Consider the following 20,149-nt stretch of genomic DNA (forward strand, 5'->3'; position numbering starts at 1 on the left):
TCTTGAAATGTTGGAACATGTCACGATTGCAGATCTCTGCAAAATGATCAGAAATTTTCTGTTCTGAATTCTGTTTTTCTTTAGAATTGTGGGCAGGTAAGCGTGGAGGGAAGGACACTTCGCTTTCCTTTTCTCCTGCTTTTTGAGCTGTCAGGTGGAAAAAACTGCAATGTCAAACACACACTTTTTCCTACTTGGGAGGAGAATGCTGAGCAGATGCTGAAAATTGAACTGTAAAAAAAAAGAAAAAGACCCCCACCTCTTGGTGTTGGGGGATTGTGATGGTGCAAAGGGCTTGGCTGGAGGGGCTGGAGGACCCCTGGTCCCCCCCCAATGCTGCAGGCAGCCGCGATGAGGGCTCTGCAACATACCCAGCCTCCGCAGCATCCCCCATCAGCAATGCCTCGGGCACACATTTCTTCAAGCATGTGTGAACAGCGATGCACTTGTGTAGTATTTTCAGGTCTGGCTCTCCTGGGTGTTTCAGTCTAAGTCCTTTCCTTCGTGGCAGCTACCTTGAAGGATTTTTCCTAAAATGTGTTTTTATATACGTATGCAGTGAGCAAAGCACAGTGTTCTTAAAAAGCCCGTTCACGAGAAACAAAGGAGAGCTACGTACAGTAGATACCATCCAGAATTACACTGTCATTCTGGACCTGGCAGAATTTGATGGGTCAAGTGATTCACCCATCAAAATCACTTTCCAGCGAATCATGCTACTGGAAGATTATCTTTTTTATTAAAGGCAAATATCACTCTTAACATTCAGTACTTCTTGGCTTTGCCATCAAAGTTTAAGCAGAACAGAAACTGTATCTTGCAGGTTTTTTGTGCTTGATTCAAAAGGATGGAACTGCAAGGTGTAAATTTGTGGGAGAAATTTTTATCCCAATGCTAGGCAGAGTTGTTTTGTTTGTTCTTTTTCCTTTCATTTTAACTGTTTGATAGAACAGAATACGGATCTCCAACTTATTCCGGAGTAGTGAGCCAACCCTTCTTGGGGAGGCAGAGGAGTAGAGCATGAACAAGGAAACAGACTCCGCACAGAGCTAGAATTTCTTGCTGTCTCTCTCTGACCAAGTGAGGTGTAAAAGCCTAATATCACTCACAGATCTGCTCTTTAACCCTAACTACGCCAAACATCTCCCAAAGCTGTCTTCTCTGTGGCACGAGCTGTCTCTCATGCAGATTTCCCTCCAGCTGCGTCAGCCCAAGGCATCTCCAGGCTGGCACAGAGCAGTGCCTGTCACCCACGACCCATGCTGGTGCTGAGTACTCTTTCTGCTTTCTTAAAAAAAAAAGAAAAAAAAAAAAAAGAAGAAATTAAGCAATAATTACAGTTGAACATGCCTTGGTTCAGTAATGACTTAGTTAATGGAGTGCACATTGTATAGTGAGACCCAGACATGTTAAAAAATACAAATATTTTGAAAACACTTCCTGGCTTTTTTCGTGGGTGCTGGAACATCAGTGCTCTGGTTCTGCATCCATGCAGGTCTCCCAGGGGTTCTGGGGGAAACGAGGCAGCGCGATGAGGAGGAGAGCGATGCCGCAGATGAAGAGCAGGACGAAGGAGGCGCAGGCACAGGCAAAGGACCAGGAGTAACTGTACTCAATCCAGACTGTCTCCTTGCTGTCGATCATCCTCTTCACAGATTGTCTCATGACTTCAACAGAGATGATGATGCAGAGACCTGAAGGAAGATAGAAGCAGTGGGTTGAATAACCAGCTGTCAATTTTTCATCCTTAATTAACCGCCTCATCTGTCTTTTTGCATCCAGGAACTGCAGCGAGATTCACAGGTGAGTCATTGACTTCTATGTTTGAAGGAACCAACGCTCACAACTGCTTAGAGCTCTGCTATAACCCAGGCCATCCAAGTCAGCCAGTGACTTGTTGAGTGTGATTTTTAGGCAGGCTTGGATGGCAAACTCTAAGTGGTGGAGGAATACTTGCATTCCCTAGGGAGCTTTTCCAAATGTTTGGTAAGATTTTTATGGAGGTGACAATTTGCACCTCTGTCTTTCATTGTCGCGTGTCAAGGTATTACCAGCTCATGTGAAAACACAATCTTCATGGTTTTGGGAGACAGGCCCATGTGTATTTTGGGCCTGGATCAGCTCTTTCTTTGGTTTGAGTCTTAATAAATCAGATAGAATAGCGCATATCCCTGGTTTGGACTGGGGCTGGCACTGGACATGTTAGAAACGCCCCTTTTAAAGGTAGTTGGAGAAAATACAGACAAGCTGCTGGGTAATGCTTGCTGAGCAGGAGCCCCACATAGGGACTTGTAGTCTGACTGTGGCTGGGAAGAAAATGCTGCTTTCAGGGAATTTGTAGAAGTGTCTCCGACCTCCCAGCATCTATCTAAGTTTCTCTACATTGTCCTACGTGCAAGGATGTGAGCACCGACTCTCCTACCTGCAAAGGTGTAGAACATGGACGCAGGCTTCAGCAGATAGTCCCTCTTCTTCCTGAAGGATAAGAGGACGCAGATTGTTCCGATGATTGCAAAGCCAACGCTGAAGATGGCAATGGCTGCAGCTGAAATGCTGTATTCTGCCAAAGCAAAACAAACACCAAAAAATGTAAATGTCTGCAAATTTTGAGCACGCTTCCAACAGCTGTGGTGACTTTGCAGTAGGTCGTTCCGAGAAATACGTGTACTCCTGCTGCTATGGAGGGGTGGCTCTGGTGAATTGAGTATTGTTCATAGAGTCATAGAATGGTTTGGGTTGGAATGGACCTTAAAGATCATCTAGTTCCACCCCCCTGCCATGGTCAGGGACACCTTTCCACTAGACCAGGTTGCTCCAAGCCCCATCCAACCTGGCCTTGAACGCTGCCAGGGAGGGGGCAGCCAGAGCTTCCCTCTTTCAGTTTAAAACCATTCCCCCTCGTCCTATCACTACAGGCCCTTGTAAAAAGTCCCTTTCCAGCTTTCCTGTAGGCCCTCTTCAGGTACTGGAACTTTTATTTGTTCTCAAATAAAAGCAGGGGCAAGTGTCGGCCATGTATCTTTTGAATGCAAAGGGCATAAAAACAGAGCAGGAGCGGGAAACACTTTCTGAGCACTTACTGAAAGAGCAAATGGCACCTGTATTGGCCTGGTGGAGCTCTAGGCTGGAGTCGGTTTAGCTCTGCCGCAGAGATGTTATTGCTGAAGCCTTACTGGGCTCCACGCCCTCATTTCTTCCATCACTCCGCACTCTGCTCTCAGAGCAAATAGACAGCTCTGTGCTGTTTTTGTTCCAGGTCTGTATTGCAGAGCCCTGACACGGCCCCCGTGCACGGTGCCGATGTGCCGACGCAGAAGGACAGCTGTGTGCTCTGTAGGCCTCAGAATTGAGTGGCAGCGGGCCAGAGGTGAAGTGTTGGCCTAGCATATTTTTTCTTTTTTTTTTTTTTCCCTTTAAGACAATGATTTCCAGCTCTGTGAAAACCCAGCTTCTCTAGGGCATAGGATTAAACCATCCATAAAATGTCCTGGTTTTTGCTAAGCCAGCTAAGACGTGCGCTGGACACTTCCCCCAGCCAGAGCACACTTCAGTGCCTGAATGGAGGGGGAGAATTGCTAATTGAATAATTCAGGCCTTCATTTACATATCGCATTCGTTTTCAGATTAGTTTAATATTTAACACGTGTAGCCATGCGTGAACATCACAGTGCCTGATGATATTTGCCTTTCAAGCCATTAAAAAAAAAAATCTCCCAGGCAAAATCATAAAGAATTTTTTTGCCTGTTACTAATTAGCTCCCACCAAATTGTAGCTATTTCTGCAAAAGGGAACAGCAGCATACTCTTTGTTCTCATTGCTTTTTATTATTATAATTTCCTTAATGTTCCTCTTTACTATGTGCTGGGACTGCCAGAAAGAGTTCGTTTGGACGTAAAATCTTTTGCTGTGGCTTAAGCTGTTTCTTTTACTTCAAAGAAAAGAAGTTCTTCCTGATTTTTTTTCTGAAATGACTAAGAAGGCATTGGGTATGTTTTTAAGATCAGCTGGCTGGATCTGATAGTATATAAATGAGCAAAAGCAGGTAGCTCAGATATATGCTCTTTTGTCCACTTAAAATTCCCAGTCTTCCCTGCCTTAGGAAACTGCTTTTATAGAAAACCTCTCTGCAGAGTTTTCCACCATTATCATTTCCACTGGAAGCAAAGCAGATTGTTTAGTATGTTTATGTAATTATCAGCTCATTTACTCCACAGTAAAATATGTCGTGTGGCAAACTAGAAAGGAATTTGTCCTTAATGAGAGGGTGAGAAAGAGAGAGGAGCAAGTTAGATGAGTGCTAAAAATATTTGGCTTTATCAGGGACTTATTAGAAATGTGAAATTTGTCTGTGAAAGACTGTTTTCAAACTCCGTGCTCTGTAAACACTGACTGCGCGTGTCTTTGTAGGATCTCTGTTCCTTCCTTCCATCGATTGCTCTGGTTTTTCGTATAAAATCAATACGAAGCATAAAATTCCTAATGGTCTTCACAGAGTCTCTGTGCTTCTATTCAGGATCAAGAACTCTGCTTGGAGTATGATTTATTCATTTAGATTTTATTAATGTCTTCTTCCTTCGATGGCAAAGGCTCGGAGAGCTGCAGATAGTGTCGATGTTGTAAAGGCATTTTTATGCTGAAAAGACTTTCTGCAGTTTTCATGTGTATTGACATTGTTATATATTTGTGGGATGACTTGGAGTAAAATCACCCTTATGAGTATGATCACATATAAAAATTATTGTTCCCAGGAAGCTGACATTTGACCTTGTTCAGACCATTTTTTTTTTTTTTTTACATTTTTCCCAGCTGGTGGGATCTGATAGAAATTCCTCTACTGCTTTCAGTGGAACCAGGACTGAACTCTCATTTTGGGGAGCCCTTTACCTTTATCTTGTGTGCACCTCAGTTAGGAAAATATTTTTCAGGATCATTCTTACCTTTCTGGGTGGTTACTTCAAATATCTCCGAGCTCTGTCCTGGTGTGAAGTGCTTGAAGTAGGAGCAGTTGTGTTCTGAAAGAGAAAAGGAAATTTAGTGTGCTTGGAAATCTCTGATAAGATGTAGTAAAACTGAATTTGCTTTTTATTGCCATATCAAACTTGCAACGTGTTTAAGGTTCCCTATAGCACAGAGAAATTGGAGTTGGATCTGTTTGATTTGGGAGCAGATGGGTAGCACACACATGCCAGGCCATCGGCTCCAGCATGGACAAGGCTGAAGCCCCCTCTGGTACCTTTTGTGGGCTGTTCCCTCCGAGAGCTTTTCACACTGATTGCTCATCTATTTAAAACATGAATTGCAGATAATTTTTCTCACTCTGTCTTTGGCCATCACACATTCCTGCCTCTCTGTGTAGCTGTGTTTCCTGGTGATGAGACCTGCCGCGCCCGCAGCTGAGCTGGTATCTCAGCTCACCTCCCCTTGCCACTGCCAACCCTCTCCATAGTGGCATCACCCCATTGGCTGTAGGAGGGTCACCACTCCTGTGGTGAGCTTGGACCCCAAAAAGGGAGGATGAAGTGTCCTCAGACAGAAGCTATCTGAAGCCGCAAACAGTTGTCCAGGGAAGGGAAGGCTGATCAAGGCCATACGAGTCAAGGGTGAAGAGGCTCTCACTCAACCTGGCTTTACCAAAGTTCACTCCCATCATAGCAGTCTACTAAATAAATTTGATAAGACAGCAGAGTTAGACAGTGGGAACTTCATGAAGTTCCTTTATCTGGACTTTATGTGAGCATGTTGCCACGTACCTGGGATATTTATAGAGGGGTTATAAAGTGAACAGGGGTCAAGATTGTGTGGCACGGGGATACTGGGAGGAGGGAAGTTGGTCACTGATTCTCTTAATGGCCATGATATTGTTTCACACTCAGCCAGAGAAGAGATGTCATTGCTCTCAGTAGAGACACGGGAGGGTTTCAACCTCAGCATCTCAGCGGGATGGGGAAAGGTCTGGTGAGGACCTGCTGACTTGAAGCTTTGGCAGCAGCAGGGTCAGGGTGGAGGGTGTTCTCGCTATTTATAACTGATTTAATTGAAGGTTTGAAGGGGCACGGAGCAGGGAGAACAGTTGCTTGCCAGGAATTTGGCTGGAAGGGTGCAATCACGGAGACGTGTTGAGCAGCGCCAGCTCTGATTGCACTATTCTGCTGAGCCGGGCTGGGGAGGGCACGCTCAGCGCCTGCCCCAGCACCCCTCCTGCACTGCAGGTTGGACTCCCATCAGACTGGGATATCACGCCAATATTGCACGAAATACAGGCACTGCCTGCGGTGAGGGGTTAACACCAGCCTCTCTTGTCGATTAAATAATGGAGTTAGCACCAATTTCCAGGAGATGCTGGGAGAAAGTCTGGCAGGACTTTGTGGTCCTCTCCAGTGTCTGGGCCAGGACATGCTGCTCCGGGCAGGTTGTGGCGTAAAGCCTGAGCTGGGTCCTGCATGCAGGACCACGCAGGGTTTCTGCCTGGGGACACACTGCATTTTGGTGGTTATTTACAGCATTGATTTCTGATAGCAAGAAGGTAGCAGAGTACTGTGCTTTACCTGATGGTTCTTGTGGTTTTTTTTCTGTTATGTAAATGGCAGATTTTGGAGTTACTGATTCAAGGGGGAATTATTTTCTCTCTCCCAGGAGAAAGGCAGTTGTAAAGCAGCGTTTTTGGGCCTGTTGGAGGAAGATTCCTTCAAGACACTCTTATCTAGTTAATTTTGTAGGTTGACTTTTATTTCAGCCGCAGCTTGTCCTTGCTGGAGACTAGGTTAATGTTCAGCTCTGGCATCCGCAACCTGTTCTTTATTATCCCTGCAAACGACTGGAGGAACCATATTTGAGCACAGACCTCTATGAGTGAAATGGCACACTTTGAGCCCCAGAGCGGAGGTTGCGTGCCTCTGCCAGCAACTGAGAGGTGGCTCAGGCTCAGCAGCCAGGCTGGTGATCCCAGTTTCAGGATCCTTTGGCTCCTGTGCTAAAGGGGAGGGAGATGGGATGAAACTGGGACACTTCATCTTGGATTGTTTGGTTTGGCTTTTAATTAATCTTGCAAAAAGGCTGGACTCAAAGGAGTCCCCAGGTGTGCTGACTGTACAAAGCCCAAGGTGAGGCCATCCAGCCATGGTGTGATGGGGGGCACAGCACAGCTTCGTGTCCATTGCAGGTGAACCAAACTAGCCCTGTCCACCCTCCAGTCCGTGGAGGCTCAGCAGAGGGGGAGCACATGAAACCTTCTTTTGGAGATGGACTTGTCTGCAGGAAAAGGAGCTGCCGCTGTGTTTGTGGCTTATAGCAAAGCTCTGCCAAGGTACAATAAATGGGGTTATCACAGAAGGCGGTTAGCTCTAGAGGAGCTGTTTTTGGAAAATGCATTTATTGCAGGAAAATATAACTAGATTGTTTTTGGTGAAGTAATATATTGTTTTCAGTTTAAAGATGCTTTGGTGCTTTGCTGAGCTGGGAATATCTGTTTCAACAAGGCTCCCTGTTATTCAAGAGAACTGAAGCACTTCAATGCCTCTCTGGTGCCATCACGAATAAGAGAAGAGCCCATTTGTGTCACACCACATTTACATAATGGATAGGATTTAAAATGGGTTTTATAATGGATGAAAACTGTGTGGCAATCTTTGTTTCTCTCCACCCCTAATTGCATTATCTCTGCCATGAGGCCACATCAGTGTGCTGACAGGAACAGTCCAGGGGCTCTGTGGTCATTAAGGCTTGTATGAACTTCAGGGTTGTAACATGTGGTTTATCACACCATGTCCTCCCCCTTCCAGGTCACCCACCCTTCCAGTCCTCCTGGTGCCTTCTCTTCAGATCCACCATTCATGGGTGACTGCTGTGCGGGGTCAAATGAGCCAATTCATCTTTCCTCTACTTGTGCAGGGCCAACCTCTCTGGCCACGGGGCTGGCCAGCAGCTACCACAGCTGTGGGACGCAGCAGAAGTGCAATCCCATTGAGCTATGGCTGAACCTTGGGGGTCTGCAATATGAAGACCTCATGGGAGAAGAAGGGGCAGAAAGGCCATGAGATGTTTGGGCCATGCAGAGTTTCAGGTGGCAGCTGTCACCCGTGAGCATTGGAGTGATAGGCTGGGAAGGGGCTGGAGCCCACCTTGCTCGTGATCCTGAGATGGACAGTAGCATATGGCGCTTTGTGGCAGGCTGGATGGTTAGAAAACCCTGGATTTTAATGTGAGGCTTCCACTTGTGTTAAGTTTGGGAGACAGGACCTGCTGCTGTGGTTAGAGGAGGTGTTTAGGTGAGGGCTGAGTGGTGCAGGGGGCCAGACCTTGGGCTCTGACATGGCCAGCAAGCTGGGGGAAGGCCTTTGACACACAGAGCTTTGGAGATGGTAACTCCAAACAGTTTAATTTCATACCAGTCTTGCAGAGTGAGTCTCTTATGTGGACAGGGGGAAACAAGACAGCCCTGCTGATAACCCATTTGCTGGAGCACTTCTCCTCTCCAGTCGCCTGAACTCAGGTTCCCGTATTTACAAGGCCCTGTTTAACCTGCTGGCAGCGCACACAGGCTGCAGAGCATCCCCGCTGCTGCCCAGTGCGCAGGCACACGAGAGCACGTTTCGTAGGGCAACACCTACGTTACTGGCAGTGAAGGTGAAATCAGTTTACAGCCGGTAGTAAACTGCCCCGGTGCCTACTGACCACAGTTAAAAATGTCTCTGTGTTAATCTGAATTTGCCTGGTTTTTACAGCCGTCTCCCTGATCTTTTTATTTCTTACAGCAGGATGCTGAACCCTTTCCAATTTGTCACCATCCTCAGAAGACTGCTGTAAAATTTTAAAGCTCTGCCTAAATCAAAGCCCTGCTTTGTGGCCTGCGAGCCAAGCCATCCTCTCCATTTTGCACTGTGCTCAGCTCAAAACCTAATAAATAATGTTAATTGTGCCATCCATTTCCTCCTCAGGGAGTGACTGGTAAATGGTTATTAATGCAGGGATAAATTCTTCTGTTTCTTTTCCAGTCCTGGCAGTAATGTCTGGTTTTGTCTCATGATTTTCAGGAAAACCAGTGCCCATATCTGCTCTTTTCCTGCACGTTTGTTCATTCACATTTTCTTGACTGCAGCAGGTTTCACAACCCCGGTGTTTCCCTGCCGACATCTCTTCCCAGAAGTGTGAAACCAATCTAATGCGGGCTGTGCGGACGCCGCATCGTTTAGCAGCCCGGACCCACGGGGGCTGTGCTTTCCCCCTCCACTCCACGCTGTGTTCCCCGCCTGACTAAAACGGGTATTAAAATATTTATATTATCATTGAGGTGTGAATTTCGCTCTTTGAAACCTCAGATGCTGCTGATGACACAGGATGTCATCCAAATTCCCAAATAACTTTAAAAACTGGAAAACCACCTCCGGGGTGGGGCGGGTGGCTCAGCCCCTCCATCACCACCCAGTGCCTGGCTCAACGGCGGTGCTGGGACGTGATTCAATGCCTCCGCGAGCACATGCCGATGTCTGTCAAAGACAGGAGCTGCTTTCGTGCTGCCCTGCCTGCGAATCTGCTTTTTGCAGACAGCTGGATATTTATGAGTTTTATATTTACCCCGTGGTTGTGCAATTTTGGTGTTTATCCACTAATTTCTATTGTTTTGCCTTTTGTGGGTGTTTTCCTCCGTGCGCGAGGAAAGGCACACAGTGAGGAATGTGTTTCTAGGCATGTAAGTACCTTCGCGAGAGACATTAAGCGTACGGATGACACACTCCCAAATTTGGTTAGAGGCAGATCCGAATGCTGTGGCTGAGCTCCTTTCTTCAGAACATGCAATTTGGCCAAAGAGATAAAGAATTGCAGTAATACAGGGAATATACAGTAAGCGCAGGCAGTAAGATTTTTCACAGGAAATTTTCAAATATGTCTTAACATAGATATCTCATTTCAAGCAGCGCGTCTAACATGAAGGCAATCCTGTTATTTCTGTTCTGGAAAGCATCCAGTACCCTATGAGCCTTCTAAAAAAGCAGCGTAGCTCAGTGACGGAGGGAGTGTGTTAGTGCAGGCGGCGTGAATGTTGCTGACTTTGCGATCAGCAAAAACATAATGAGCTCCTTTTACCATGGGAATGTAACGGTCTTCCCGGAAAGCAGCTGTGCCTGCTCCCCCGCCACCCTCCCCAGCGATTGCGCTGGAGGAACCAGTGATGGAGATGCATGTGAGACCAGGCTGCCTCCGCCGAGAGGTCAGTAAGCCGTTGAGAAATTGCTTCAAACTCAGTTTATGACTTTTTCTTAGAAGTTGGCAAAACATACTGCAGGTCCCTCTTCCTCCCTACCCTGAGGAACGGTTGTTATTGAAATAGCTCGGAGATAGCCTAATGCCCATCGCGACCAGACTGTTCCTTTGTAGCTATATGGATCTGGAAATCCTAAAGATCCAGCTATGTATGGTGGACCCATAAACCTCTTTCTCGCCCACTGCTGTCAGTGTGCCTGGGTGCTGCAGGACCCTTGGCTGATGTCAACAAAATTTCCTCCATCCCAGTTTCAGTCTGTGATCTCCACCGTGTCCGCTCCTCCTCCCCTTCTCCCCGCCACTGTTGTTGTTGCACAGGAGATTCAAATATGGTCACAGACAGACGTGCAAGGCAACACAGCGCACACGTACAGCAAGAGGGATGAAAACGAGGTGTGTTTGCAGACTGACATGAAAACAGCCCCATGCAGCCGCATGCCAAGTTAAGTGCCATGGGAACACGGACCCCATTTTCCTTCTGCCAATCCTGCAACCTCCTAAGCAAAGCCTGGTGTGACCGCCTGGTGCTTTCTCCCGTGCATCGGTGGGTGGTCACCTACCTCCTGGCAGGCTTATCGGCCCACAGCCCTTCTCTTTGGGACCGTGCTCCTGCACAGAAATCCGCTTTGTACAGAGTCGCCATAGCCCGAAATGAGCCGCGTCGCAGGTGCCGTTGTATGTCTCCACTTTGGGGCTCAGCACGGCCCAGTGGTCAGTCACTACGGCTGCAAACAGGAGCGAGACGCCAACCAGGATCACGGTGAACGTCAGCCGGACCTTCAGGGGTTTGTTCTCGTCCATCCCGCTCCGGACCGGTGCTCCCGGCGGAGCACGGCGGGTGATTCGTGAGGTCTCCCGAAATCCTGGCGCATCTGAGCGTTTGCAAATGTCAGCCCGGCGCTGCGCGGGGTGGCTGCGGACAGCTGCTGGGCTGGGTCAGCCGGCGCGGCGAGAAGGCTATTAATGCACATAACGAGAGCAGCGCCCGGCAGAGCTCAGCTTTCTGCCCGTCCCGCCGGGCTTGTTTTGGATTCCCACGAGCCGACCGGGCGGGCGCTCGCTCAGAGTCGCTGCAGCCGCCGTTCAAAGGCTGTAATCTCTTGCGGCATGCCCAGAAATAGGCATTAATAGGATGATTAACTTTTCAGCTAGGTTATAAAACATCTGTGTTTATAATAGCCTCAGGCCTGAGTTCAGGCTGATTCTAAATGGTTTAATGGCCCCAGAGCCCACAAAACACACACCCACGCCTTCAGCTCACGGCAGCCTCTGCAAGGAGGTCAGAGCTGGACGCGCCTCCAGAGCCGAGCACTGCAGCATGAAGAAAGTGGCAAAATAAGCAAACTTATTTATTTTATTGCTTATTTTTATTATAATTGTTTTTCATCTAACGTGAAGTATTCTGAGTAGTCTCTTTTTTTTTTTTTTTTTTTGGTGCCTTTCGCCTCCTTTTTCTGATGCAAAACCTCTCGAGTGCTCTCTTGCTTTCCCACCATCCATCCTTGTCTCAATGCGTATAGTAAATCCAGCCTTCACCTGGCGCTCACTTTCCTTCTTTCGGAAGTGACTTCTGTCGCCCTGAACCCAGATCACCGGGACTGGGGCCAACCTCTCTCCTTCCTTTGATATTTCAGCTGATCGTAAAGCTAATTTGATGATAATGTCAATGCAGAGGCCGCTATGGAGATGATATTACAATTGCGGTGTCAAACTGAGGAGGGTGACAGTACCTGAATGTCAAATGAATGGTTAAAAAAATGCCAGTGGAAAGCTGCAAATATCATGTTATCGTGTCAAGATAATGGCAAAGCTACTCCAGCCCTGTTTTATGAACACCCCAATTTGATGTTAAAATAAAGCTGCAGAGGTGTCAGCTCAAATTAACGAGGACAACCTGAAGCAAGTGGTTAAGGTGAAAGGGGAGTGTGGGAAAGTGAGAGAAAATAAGGAATAAGTTAAAAAATATCAATCCAAAATAACTGTAATTGACCTGTGACTTAAAGTGGTTAATGCTACTCTGCTTGATGTTTGACCGAGCTGGCTTAGACACCCCTGAGGAGCAGGGTGACGTGTCTCAACCTAATATGGGCATCTGATGCCCTGGTCCTGCCAGGGAGGTGGGAGTCATGGGAAGGAGCGAAGGTATGTGATGCGAAACTGGAGGGTAAGGGGACTGGGGAGGGTGCTGGGGACATGGGGCAAGGCAGGGACCAGAGAGCACGGGCACATCTGTAGGAAGATGCTCACAGCCCTGCGTAGGACTGTGATATGCTGGGTTGGGGCTGGGAGAAATACTAGAGGCTTAGATTTAAACCAGAACCAAGAATTCTCATGAAAGCGGAAAATCCTAAAGGGAACAGACTTTTAAACCAGAAAAGGAATGCATTAAAAATGTAATGCCTTTTCTTTTGAAGTAGGCTCTTGTTAAATTTCACTAGACATCAGTCAGTCTTAGGAACTGCATCCTGACTTTGCTTCCTTGATGCTAGAAACTCCACGGGTCCTCCGCAAGTTGAGTGTAAGAAAGTGAACGTGTGCTTGCAAATGTGGGCACAAAGCAAGGTTCTGGTTGCTGAGGAAGCAAGTGCTAATGATCATGCTTTAGACTAATTACAACCTACAAGGACTGCAGGGGTGGGAACTCATTAAATTTTTGGTTGGTGTTAGTCTTTTTGTCTCTTCCAGTGTTGGCAAGAATCATGCTTTTTGTTCTTGTTTAGGTACTCTGATCTGGGCATGTTCCTCGGGGTTTGGTTTTGCCCAAAAAAAGTGACTTAGAGCCACCAGTCCCTGTGAGAGAAACTGTTTTGTGGGGTTATTGCTCCCCATGGGCTCTGTGGGTTTGCTACAAGAGCTGATGTAGCCTCATCGCATGGGTGCTGCTGCCTGCTCCTCCCAGCACAGGCTCGGGGTGTGTTTGGGGGCGGGCAGGTATTTGGTGATCACAGCTTGTGGCCCCTGCAACCGCTGTGGTGAGAGCCAAAAGGCTCCTCTGCCCAGCATGGAGGTGAAGTTGCCCTCGCTGGGAGGGCTGGTGGGCTGGCTGGGCGTCTGACAAATGCAGACGCAAAACTGATTTCTGGAGGAGCAAAGGACTAAAGGAAACGCCAAAGGTTGCCTGCACATCCAGGAGACCGCGGTACAAAATTCTCTAGGAACAGTTCCTGCAGTCTCCCTGCGTCAGCTGGCAAGTATTCACATTTAAAAATCAATATCACATGAAATATAAACAGACTATTAATGAGGACCTGTTGGGAAGCAGGGAGGGTTGTAATTAGTTGCACTTTAGCAGCACTGAGTGAGAGACACAATTATGTTTCTCTACTGGAGAAAATGCTAAAGGAGATGTCTCAAGACCAACTACTGCATTATTTTGTCCCTAGCAGAGGGGTTGGCGTGGCCCTGCTCTCCACCACTCGCACTTTTCTGTATTTCTTCCAGACCAGCCTCAGTATTTACCACAACCATATTAACCAAACTCTGCGGTTCCCTTCTTGCAGAACAATGTCCTGCAGAAGACCCTTCCCAGGTGAGAATAACCCAGAGCGCAGGAGATTGTGCCTGGTCTGCTCTCAGCTCAAATGCATTTTCAGCAAACAGCTTTCTTCAAATAGAAGCTCCTTAGCAATGTTTGAGCTCCTGAGCCTGCATTGCCCTGGTGCATTGAGACCACCATGGTCATGGTTGGCTCTGCATAGCTGATACCCCGGAGTACCGCCAACAGCACCCTCCAAAAGCTCCCCAATTCTGGGGCTGAAATCCTGCTGTCACTGAAGGCAAGAGCAAAATGTGTGTGTGGTTTGGCTCATTTTTTTTTTTAAAATAGATCCCTATGGGCATGAAGATGGAGATCTGACCCTGCACCGCCAGACACAGCCCAGCCTCTTCGCGGCACCAGCCCCGCAGCCCACAGGGCACAGGCAGGGCTGGCTGTCCCTGCCACTGCCCGCACGCCTGATCCGCAGCTTCACTCTTAAAATACCGCCTGCCGTGCCGGGGGGGCCGTTTCGGTAAGTGATCCCCTCAGCCCTGGTGAGGCGGCGGCTGTAAGATGAGCTGGTCACAGACAGGTGCAGAGCACTCCTCATTCCCTTTTATTTTCGGCACCCCCCATGCTTGTTAGTTTTCTCATTCCAAGGAAATGCCACATCCTCCTCACTGGACTCTTTTTGCACTTTCTGAAGCCTTAAGGACTCTGTCTTTGCTTCCCCTTCAAACAACATCACTTTTTGATCCATCCCTGTTCCCAGCAGGGCAGCCACAGCTCTTGGGGTCACTATTTGCCCGCAGACTTGCTCAGCAATGTGGGAAGAGCCTTTATTTATTTTAGTTCAAGGGAACCAGCTTTGGGCTTGAGCTTTAAATGGCTTCGCTACTGGGTGTCGGAGGCGTTTGAGAAGATTAATCCCCTGCCTCCCTCCAGACGTGCCAATCGATCACACGTACGGGGAGAGGCAGGCAAATAGAGATGTGTGGGCAGTCTTCATCTTTAAAGACAATCTGGAGGCTTAGGAACCAGGAAGGTAAAGTTAAAAGAGTTATTTGAAGAAGAAATATTGTCTCTGATGCAGGGATGGTTCGGGACGTCTGGGAGCGGCGAGAGGCTGCTGAGCTCCCTACCCGTGTTTAGCAATGCTCGTACTGCTGGGATTTTATGGTGGTGATCAGAGCAAGGCTTTTGTGGAGCTTCAGCATGTGGGGTTGAGCTTTCTTCGGGCAAAATGGACAAGAGCAGGGAGAGGAGGATGCTCGGAAGCGAATTCACACGAAACCTCAAAAGGTGGAGGCAAAGCACAGGCTCGGGGCTGGCACTTCAGAAGACACTGGCTTATTTTTCTTGATGGTGGTTTGCAGTGCCTCTGGCCACCATAACAGTCTTAAACTGGGTGCCGAAACCAGCGTCTCATATGGGCCACGTTTAAGCTGGAAACTAGAAGGTTTTTCTTAGTTTCCAACCCAAATGCCTGGAAATGTTGTGTAGACAGCTTATCTTGGAGCTGTGGTCTGTGGGACCACAAGAATAATTTTTTCTCTGATATATTGGCTTCCAGTAACATTCCCAGTTGCAATCAAAATAGGTAGAAATGTGAAAACAATAAACACAGAAATCTCAGCTCAGAGAATCTGTAAGTTAAAAATCTATATATCTTTCTCCACACAAAAATGAATACATTTAAAATGGTTTATTTAAAAAGTAAGGATTAAGTACATTATACATGGTTGTGATTATACCAGCAGAACTTAAGCACAGTGGAAAGAACACCTTAGAACTGCAGACAGAAATGTAACCTCAAGGGACATGATATATTAGCCCTTGTGGATATGTGATCCATACAGAAAGAAAAGGAAATATAAAAATAGGTTATTGTTAGATGTATGGGCATATGAAGTGATTTTTTCCTTTCACTCTTATTGTGTCTGAGAAACTAGGAAGAGAGAGCTAACGATATACCTGAAACTTTGTTTCTCGGGAAATCGAATCTGATCCAATAGCACTTTTTCTCAGGTCTGCTGTTAGGGTATGTTATAGAATAATACCAAAAGACCAATTACTGTTCATGATATGATGATGGTATCTGCAGGCCTTGTGGAGAAATGGGGGCTAATTTGTGTTCGGTGCTGTCCAGGGAAACCAGAGAGATGTGGAAGAACAGATGATTTCCACAGGAAAAGACTGATTTTTGGAGGATTTTTTAAACTGAAATTTTCAAATGAAACCACTTTTTTTTTTTTTTTTTTTGCTTTGCTTGAACAAAACACTGTGCTGCAATTTGACATAGGCCGTGAATTTTAACACAGCCCCCATTCTCCTACAGGACGAACGCTCTGGTCTCTGTTATCTCCCTGTACCTTTGTTCCCTGTCCAGACCCCGTATCCCACGAGCATCCCATGAATACTTCCCCGCTCCAGCTCCATTTCTCAAAGGTGCCTGCTGGAGAAGGAGCAGATGCTCTGGCTTGGACTGAAGCAGGGCATCGCGCTTGGAGAGCTGCTGACACCAGCCCTGCTCTCGGGGAGGAGGTTCTGGCAAAGAGGAACATCCTGAAACACTTGGCAAGACTTTTTTTTGCCGACGTGGTGTAAAAATACCGCACGTGCCTCTGCAGGTATGACCTGGGCTCTGGAAAAGCCTTGGACTTTGGCTGGAATCAGATGGTTGGTTTTAAACACATTCACTGGAGAAGGACGATGAAAAGAAGAAAACCAACGCACGAAGCAAACCTCACACTGTCAACTTCCAGTTCAATGTACGTGAGTTTAGCAAAACAGCCTACATCTAACTCCTGGTTTTAAAGGGAATGGTTTTATTCTTAATTACAGTAAACACGGATGAGGACTTATTTCTAACTATTAGTTTATTAACACAGTGGGAAACAAATAGTTCTGGGAAATTGCACTTGAAAAATACATCGACTATAATTAGATGTAAATTAATTAGCACTTAGTATGACACACTAATGAGACAGAATTTGTTTTTTTTTTCATTGCAAACTTCTACTTCTATCATAGCTAATCAAAGTATTTTAATATTACGAAGTCTCAAAAAGTAGGAAATAATTTATTGTTTGAAAGCATAAAGATTCTTGTAAAAAAAACCTTTCATCAAGAACTTTAACAATTTTAGAACTCTTTTATGTTGTCCTAGCCGAAAAGTAGGTAAAAAAGTTTTCTTGTCTGCCTCTGAATTTTTTTAAAAAGCTTATGTAATATCTTTCTCCATAGTGTGTTGATACAGACAGTAGCACATTTTCTACTTTTAAACCCTTCCCATCACTCCATTTGCTTTATCTCTCAGAGTTCAGAAGTTTGAAAAAGGATCCCAGCAGAGTTTTAACCTGAATGGAAACCCTTAATAAGCAGGGATGAAGGCTCCAACCCACCTCCGCCAAAATACCGATGTCGCTCTGCCAGGCTGAGGGCTAAGCAGAGTTAAACAGCGACTAGGGGAAGACTTTAGCTTAAAATTGAGAATTGTGTCTTGGTTCTTGCAAGGAGAGAGGCTTAAGCAGGGTTTAGTTGGGGAGAGAAAGGGGGTTCAACTTGCTTTTTGGGATGTTAAGGCAGCTTCTCCAGGTTTTCCTGAAGGACTTGGTTCCACTAGCTGAAAGCCTCGTATCCAAAACACCACCGAGTCACTGGTGCTGTGGCCATCACAGGATAAATTAAGACTAAAGAGGTTTTAACAGCTTGGCTGAGATCTCCCACCATCAGTGAGACAAGCTTTCCAAATCAAGATTTTTTTTTTTCTTGTCACCACTTCTCTAGTCTTCTGGTAGCAAAGATTTTCTGGGCAAAGAAGACAGGTATATTCAAAGGAATCTACAGGCATTAGATGCTCCTCTCTCACAGCACCTAATTCATCCAAGGGGAGTTAGGAGTATCATTCTCATATGGCTTGGTCTAGCGGTCACTCAAATCAACATGAGTACTATTAAATTAAATTACCTTTGAGTCAGGCCCTCGAGCTTTGGATTCCAAGCCTAAGTATAAAAAATGAAAGCAGGAATTTAAAAGAAAAAAAAATTCAAATTTTTTTAGAAACTTAGAGAAGCAAAGGGTACAAATCAGTTCCCCTCTTAGGCGATGCATAGAGTTTTCTGTGGGCTCTCTGCACGTAAGTAGATTCACCATTACAAAATAAATTAAATTAGGTCAAACCATCATTTCCATCTAAAAGCAACTATACCTTGCACCATGCGGCACTTATTCATAATAAAAAGAGTTTAATAAATATCTCATAAACGGTGACTATTTTTGTTCTATTTTAAAAAATACAAAGTTGTCATCCATTCTGTTAACACTCAGTTCCCATTGCTGCAGGAAGTTTTGCTAGTCCGAACGCATTAGCTTCTTATTTTCTTACGCACATTGCTCAGATATCTTAGTTTCCAGTAGCGTTAGTGTTGCACTTGTGAAGCAGTAAGGAAAACAGGAATGCAGTCGCAGGGAACCGGCAGCTTCGCCTGCACGGGCCACCCCGGCTCAGCTCTGCTTCTCGCTCTTGCTATACGTAGTCTATAGGGGCTCCTGACAGACAGCACTCAGCACCTTGCCGGATCAGGCACTAGGGCTAGTCGAAATGCGAATTCAAGTTTTCTAAATGTTAGGCAAGAAATGATATTTGCAAATATGCTCAAGTCCCACCTACTTTAATCCTTCCCTTTCTACGTGTTTCAAGATGCACCCACCCTCTTCTCCCCCACCTGCATTGCCCCAAGGGATTACACCCAGAAATGGGAGACCCCCTTACCACCCCATCAGGGAGTCTGTAATGCTCAGTACGCAGGTGCTCTATGGTTTCAGTAGCACAGGTCAGTTTTAGAAAGTGTTGCCTTCAAAAATATTTTCTTTTTTTCTTTTTTTTTTTTGAAAGAGGCAAAGCTTATGCTGTGTCAAAGAAAAGTGGCTCACTTGATGAGTAGTTTGTATTCATCCTTGGGCTTGGTTATAAATTATATTTGCAAGTTTGTATTAAGGGATCTCAATTTTAGAAAAAAAAGTCGTACAACAATTTTTCTGTAATCCTTTAAAACACACGGGTGGCAAGTCCTTTGCAGTTTCTCCAAGACTTTGTACACACTACAAAAGTGCAGGAACATGAACTGCCTTCATCTTGTGACACCAAGAACTGAAAAAAATGAACTCTGAATAGCTTCAGAAAAAGCTACGAGCATGTAATATCTTTGTATTGGTCCAGAGGATCTCCACTTGCTATCTCAACACATGCCACAATTAAAGAGGTGAGAGGGTATTTTAACATTGCTCCTTCTCTTTCATGACAGATCCATTCTGTTTCAATATTTCTTCAAAAAGTATGAGGAAGGAAGATATTTCAAACAGGTGTCGTTCTCCTGTTGACCATGTTGACATGGAGTCCTTCCTTAAATTCCTTCTGAAGGAAGTTGTGAACCTGCAGAAAACTAGCTTCTTGGTCTGCGTTGTAGCTGGCAGCCGTTGTAACCTTCAAAGGCTCTCTGGAAAGAGTGTACATGGAAATTTCGTTCATGGGAATGGTGCTTGCTATCTTCATGCCAACTGGAGAAATGTCTCTAGATGGAGAAGGCTCTGTAGATCGAGAACTGGATCTGGACCTCCGCCTTCTGTACCTGTAACTTGGCATCCTGGCATAAGGAGAACTGGAAGAAGTCTTAAGGAATTCCCTCTTGGACTTAAACCTCAGCTCTTTGTTCTTCTCAATATAAATGTTCACAGCCAGAACACCTATAGTTTCGGCCACAATAAAAGACAAGGCTCCAAAATAAAAAGACCAGCCATAGTTGTAATGGTTCTTTTTGTCTTCATCTCGCTTGTCACTTGGGTCACCTGCATTGCTCGATATGTATACAATGATCCCTATGATATTACTTAGCCCTAGAGAGAGAAAAACATAAATCAGTGGTTATGTGGCTGGGAAGATAAAATTCAAGCCATGTTACTTTCTGGACCTGAATGGTTCAAAGATTATGACCAGGAAATTTCATTACTCTTATTTACTCTTTCATTTATCTTAAGATTTCACTTATTCTTGAAAACCAAGGAATGGATCCACATGTGGGTCACATATGCTCACAGGGACACCAAATTATTCAGCAGGATTTGTCCCCATCTCCTCATTGCCACGATGGGAAAGACGTAGCATATGGGAGCTCACCAATATTGTTAGTGGGATTCTACCATTCAGAATAATAATAAAAATACATTTGGAGCTCAGGGCTATGGCTGTTCACCTTGATCAAGATAAGTTCTCTTCCACCTTGCTGAATTTTCATCTAAATGCAGCATGCTTAATCCGATCTTCAGGGAAAGCTATTAGCAATGTCGCTGACTCTCTCAGATGTTTCTAGTGTGAAAAACGGGCTCACCTATCATAGGTGAAATTTTTCTGCCAT

At 45.8% G+C, this 20,149-nt stretch overlaps 2 protein-coding genes across 2 annotated transcripts in view; both read right to left on the reverse strand.

Moving 5' to 3' along the window:
• Positions 1-717: 717 nt before the first annotated feature.
• On the reverse strand, positions 718-11,201 carry CACNG1 (calcium voltage-gated channel auxiliary subunit gamma 1). The gene is made up of 4 exons (XM_068413501.1): positions 10,819-11,201; positions 4,939-5,013; positions 2,423-2,560; positions 718-1,694 (listed from the first exon to the last, which is right to left on the reverse strand). Exons 1-4 carry the CDS (start codon positions 11,057-11,059, stop codon positions 1,468-1,470), a joined length of 681 nt encoding a protein of 226 aa, XP_068269602.1. The 5' UTR covers positions 11,060-11,201; the 3' UTR covers positions 718-1,467.
• A 4,225-nt stretch (positions 11,202-15,426) lies between these two features.
• Positions 15,427-20,149, reverse strand: part of CACNG4 (calcium voltage-gated channel auxiliary subunit gamma 4) — a 42,261-nt gene continuing 37,538 nt past the window's right edge. Inside the window, exon 4 of the mRNA XM_068413477.1 lies at positions 15,427-19,631. Coding sequence (XP_068269578.1) covers positions 19,093-19,631 — 539 coding nt within the window. The 3' untranslated portion in view covers positions 15,427-19,092. The remainder of the gene's footprint in view (positions 19,632-20,149) is intronic.

The sequence above is a fragment of the Nyctibius grandis genome, chromosome 15, assembly GCF_013368605.1.
Source record: "Nyctibius grandis isolate bNycGra1 chromosome 15, bNycGra1.pri, whole genome shotgun sequence".
In the NCBI taxonomy this organism is placed as follows: domain Eukaryota; kingdom Metazoa; phylum Chordata; class Aves; order Nyctibiiformes; family Nyctibiidae; genus Nyctibius; species Nyctibius grandis.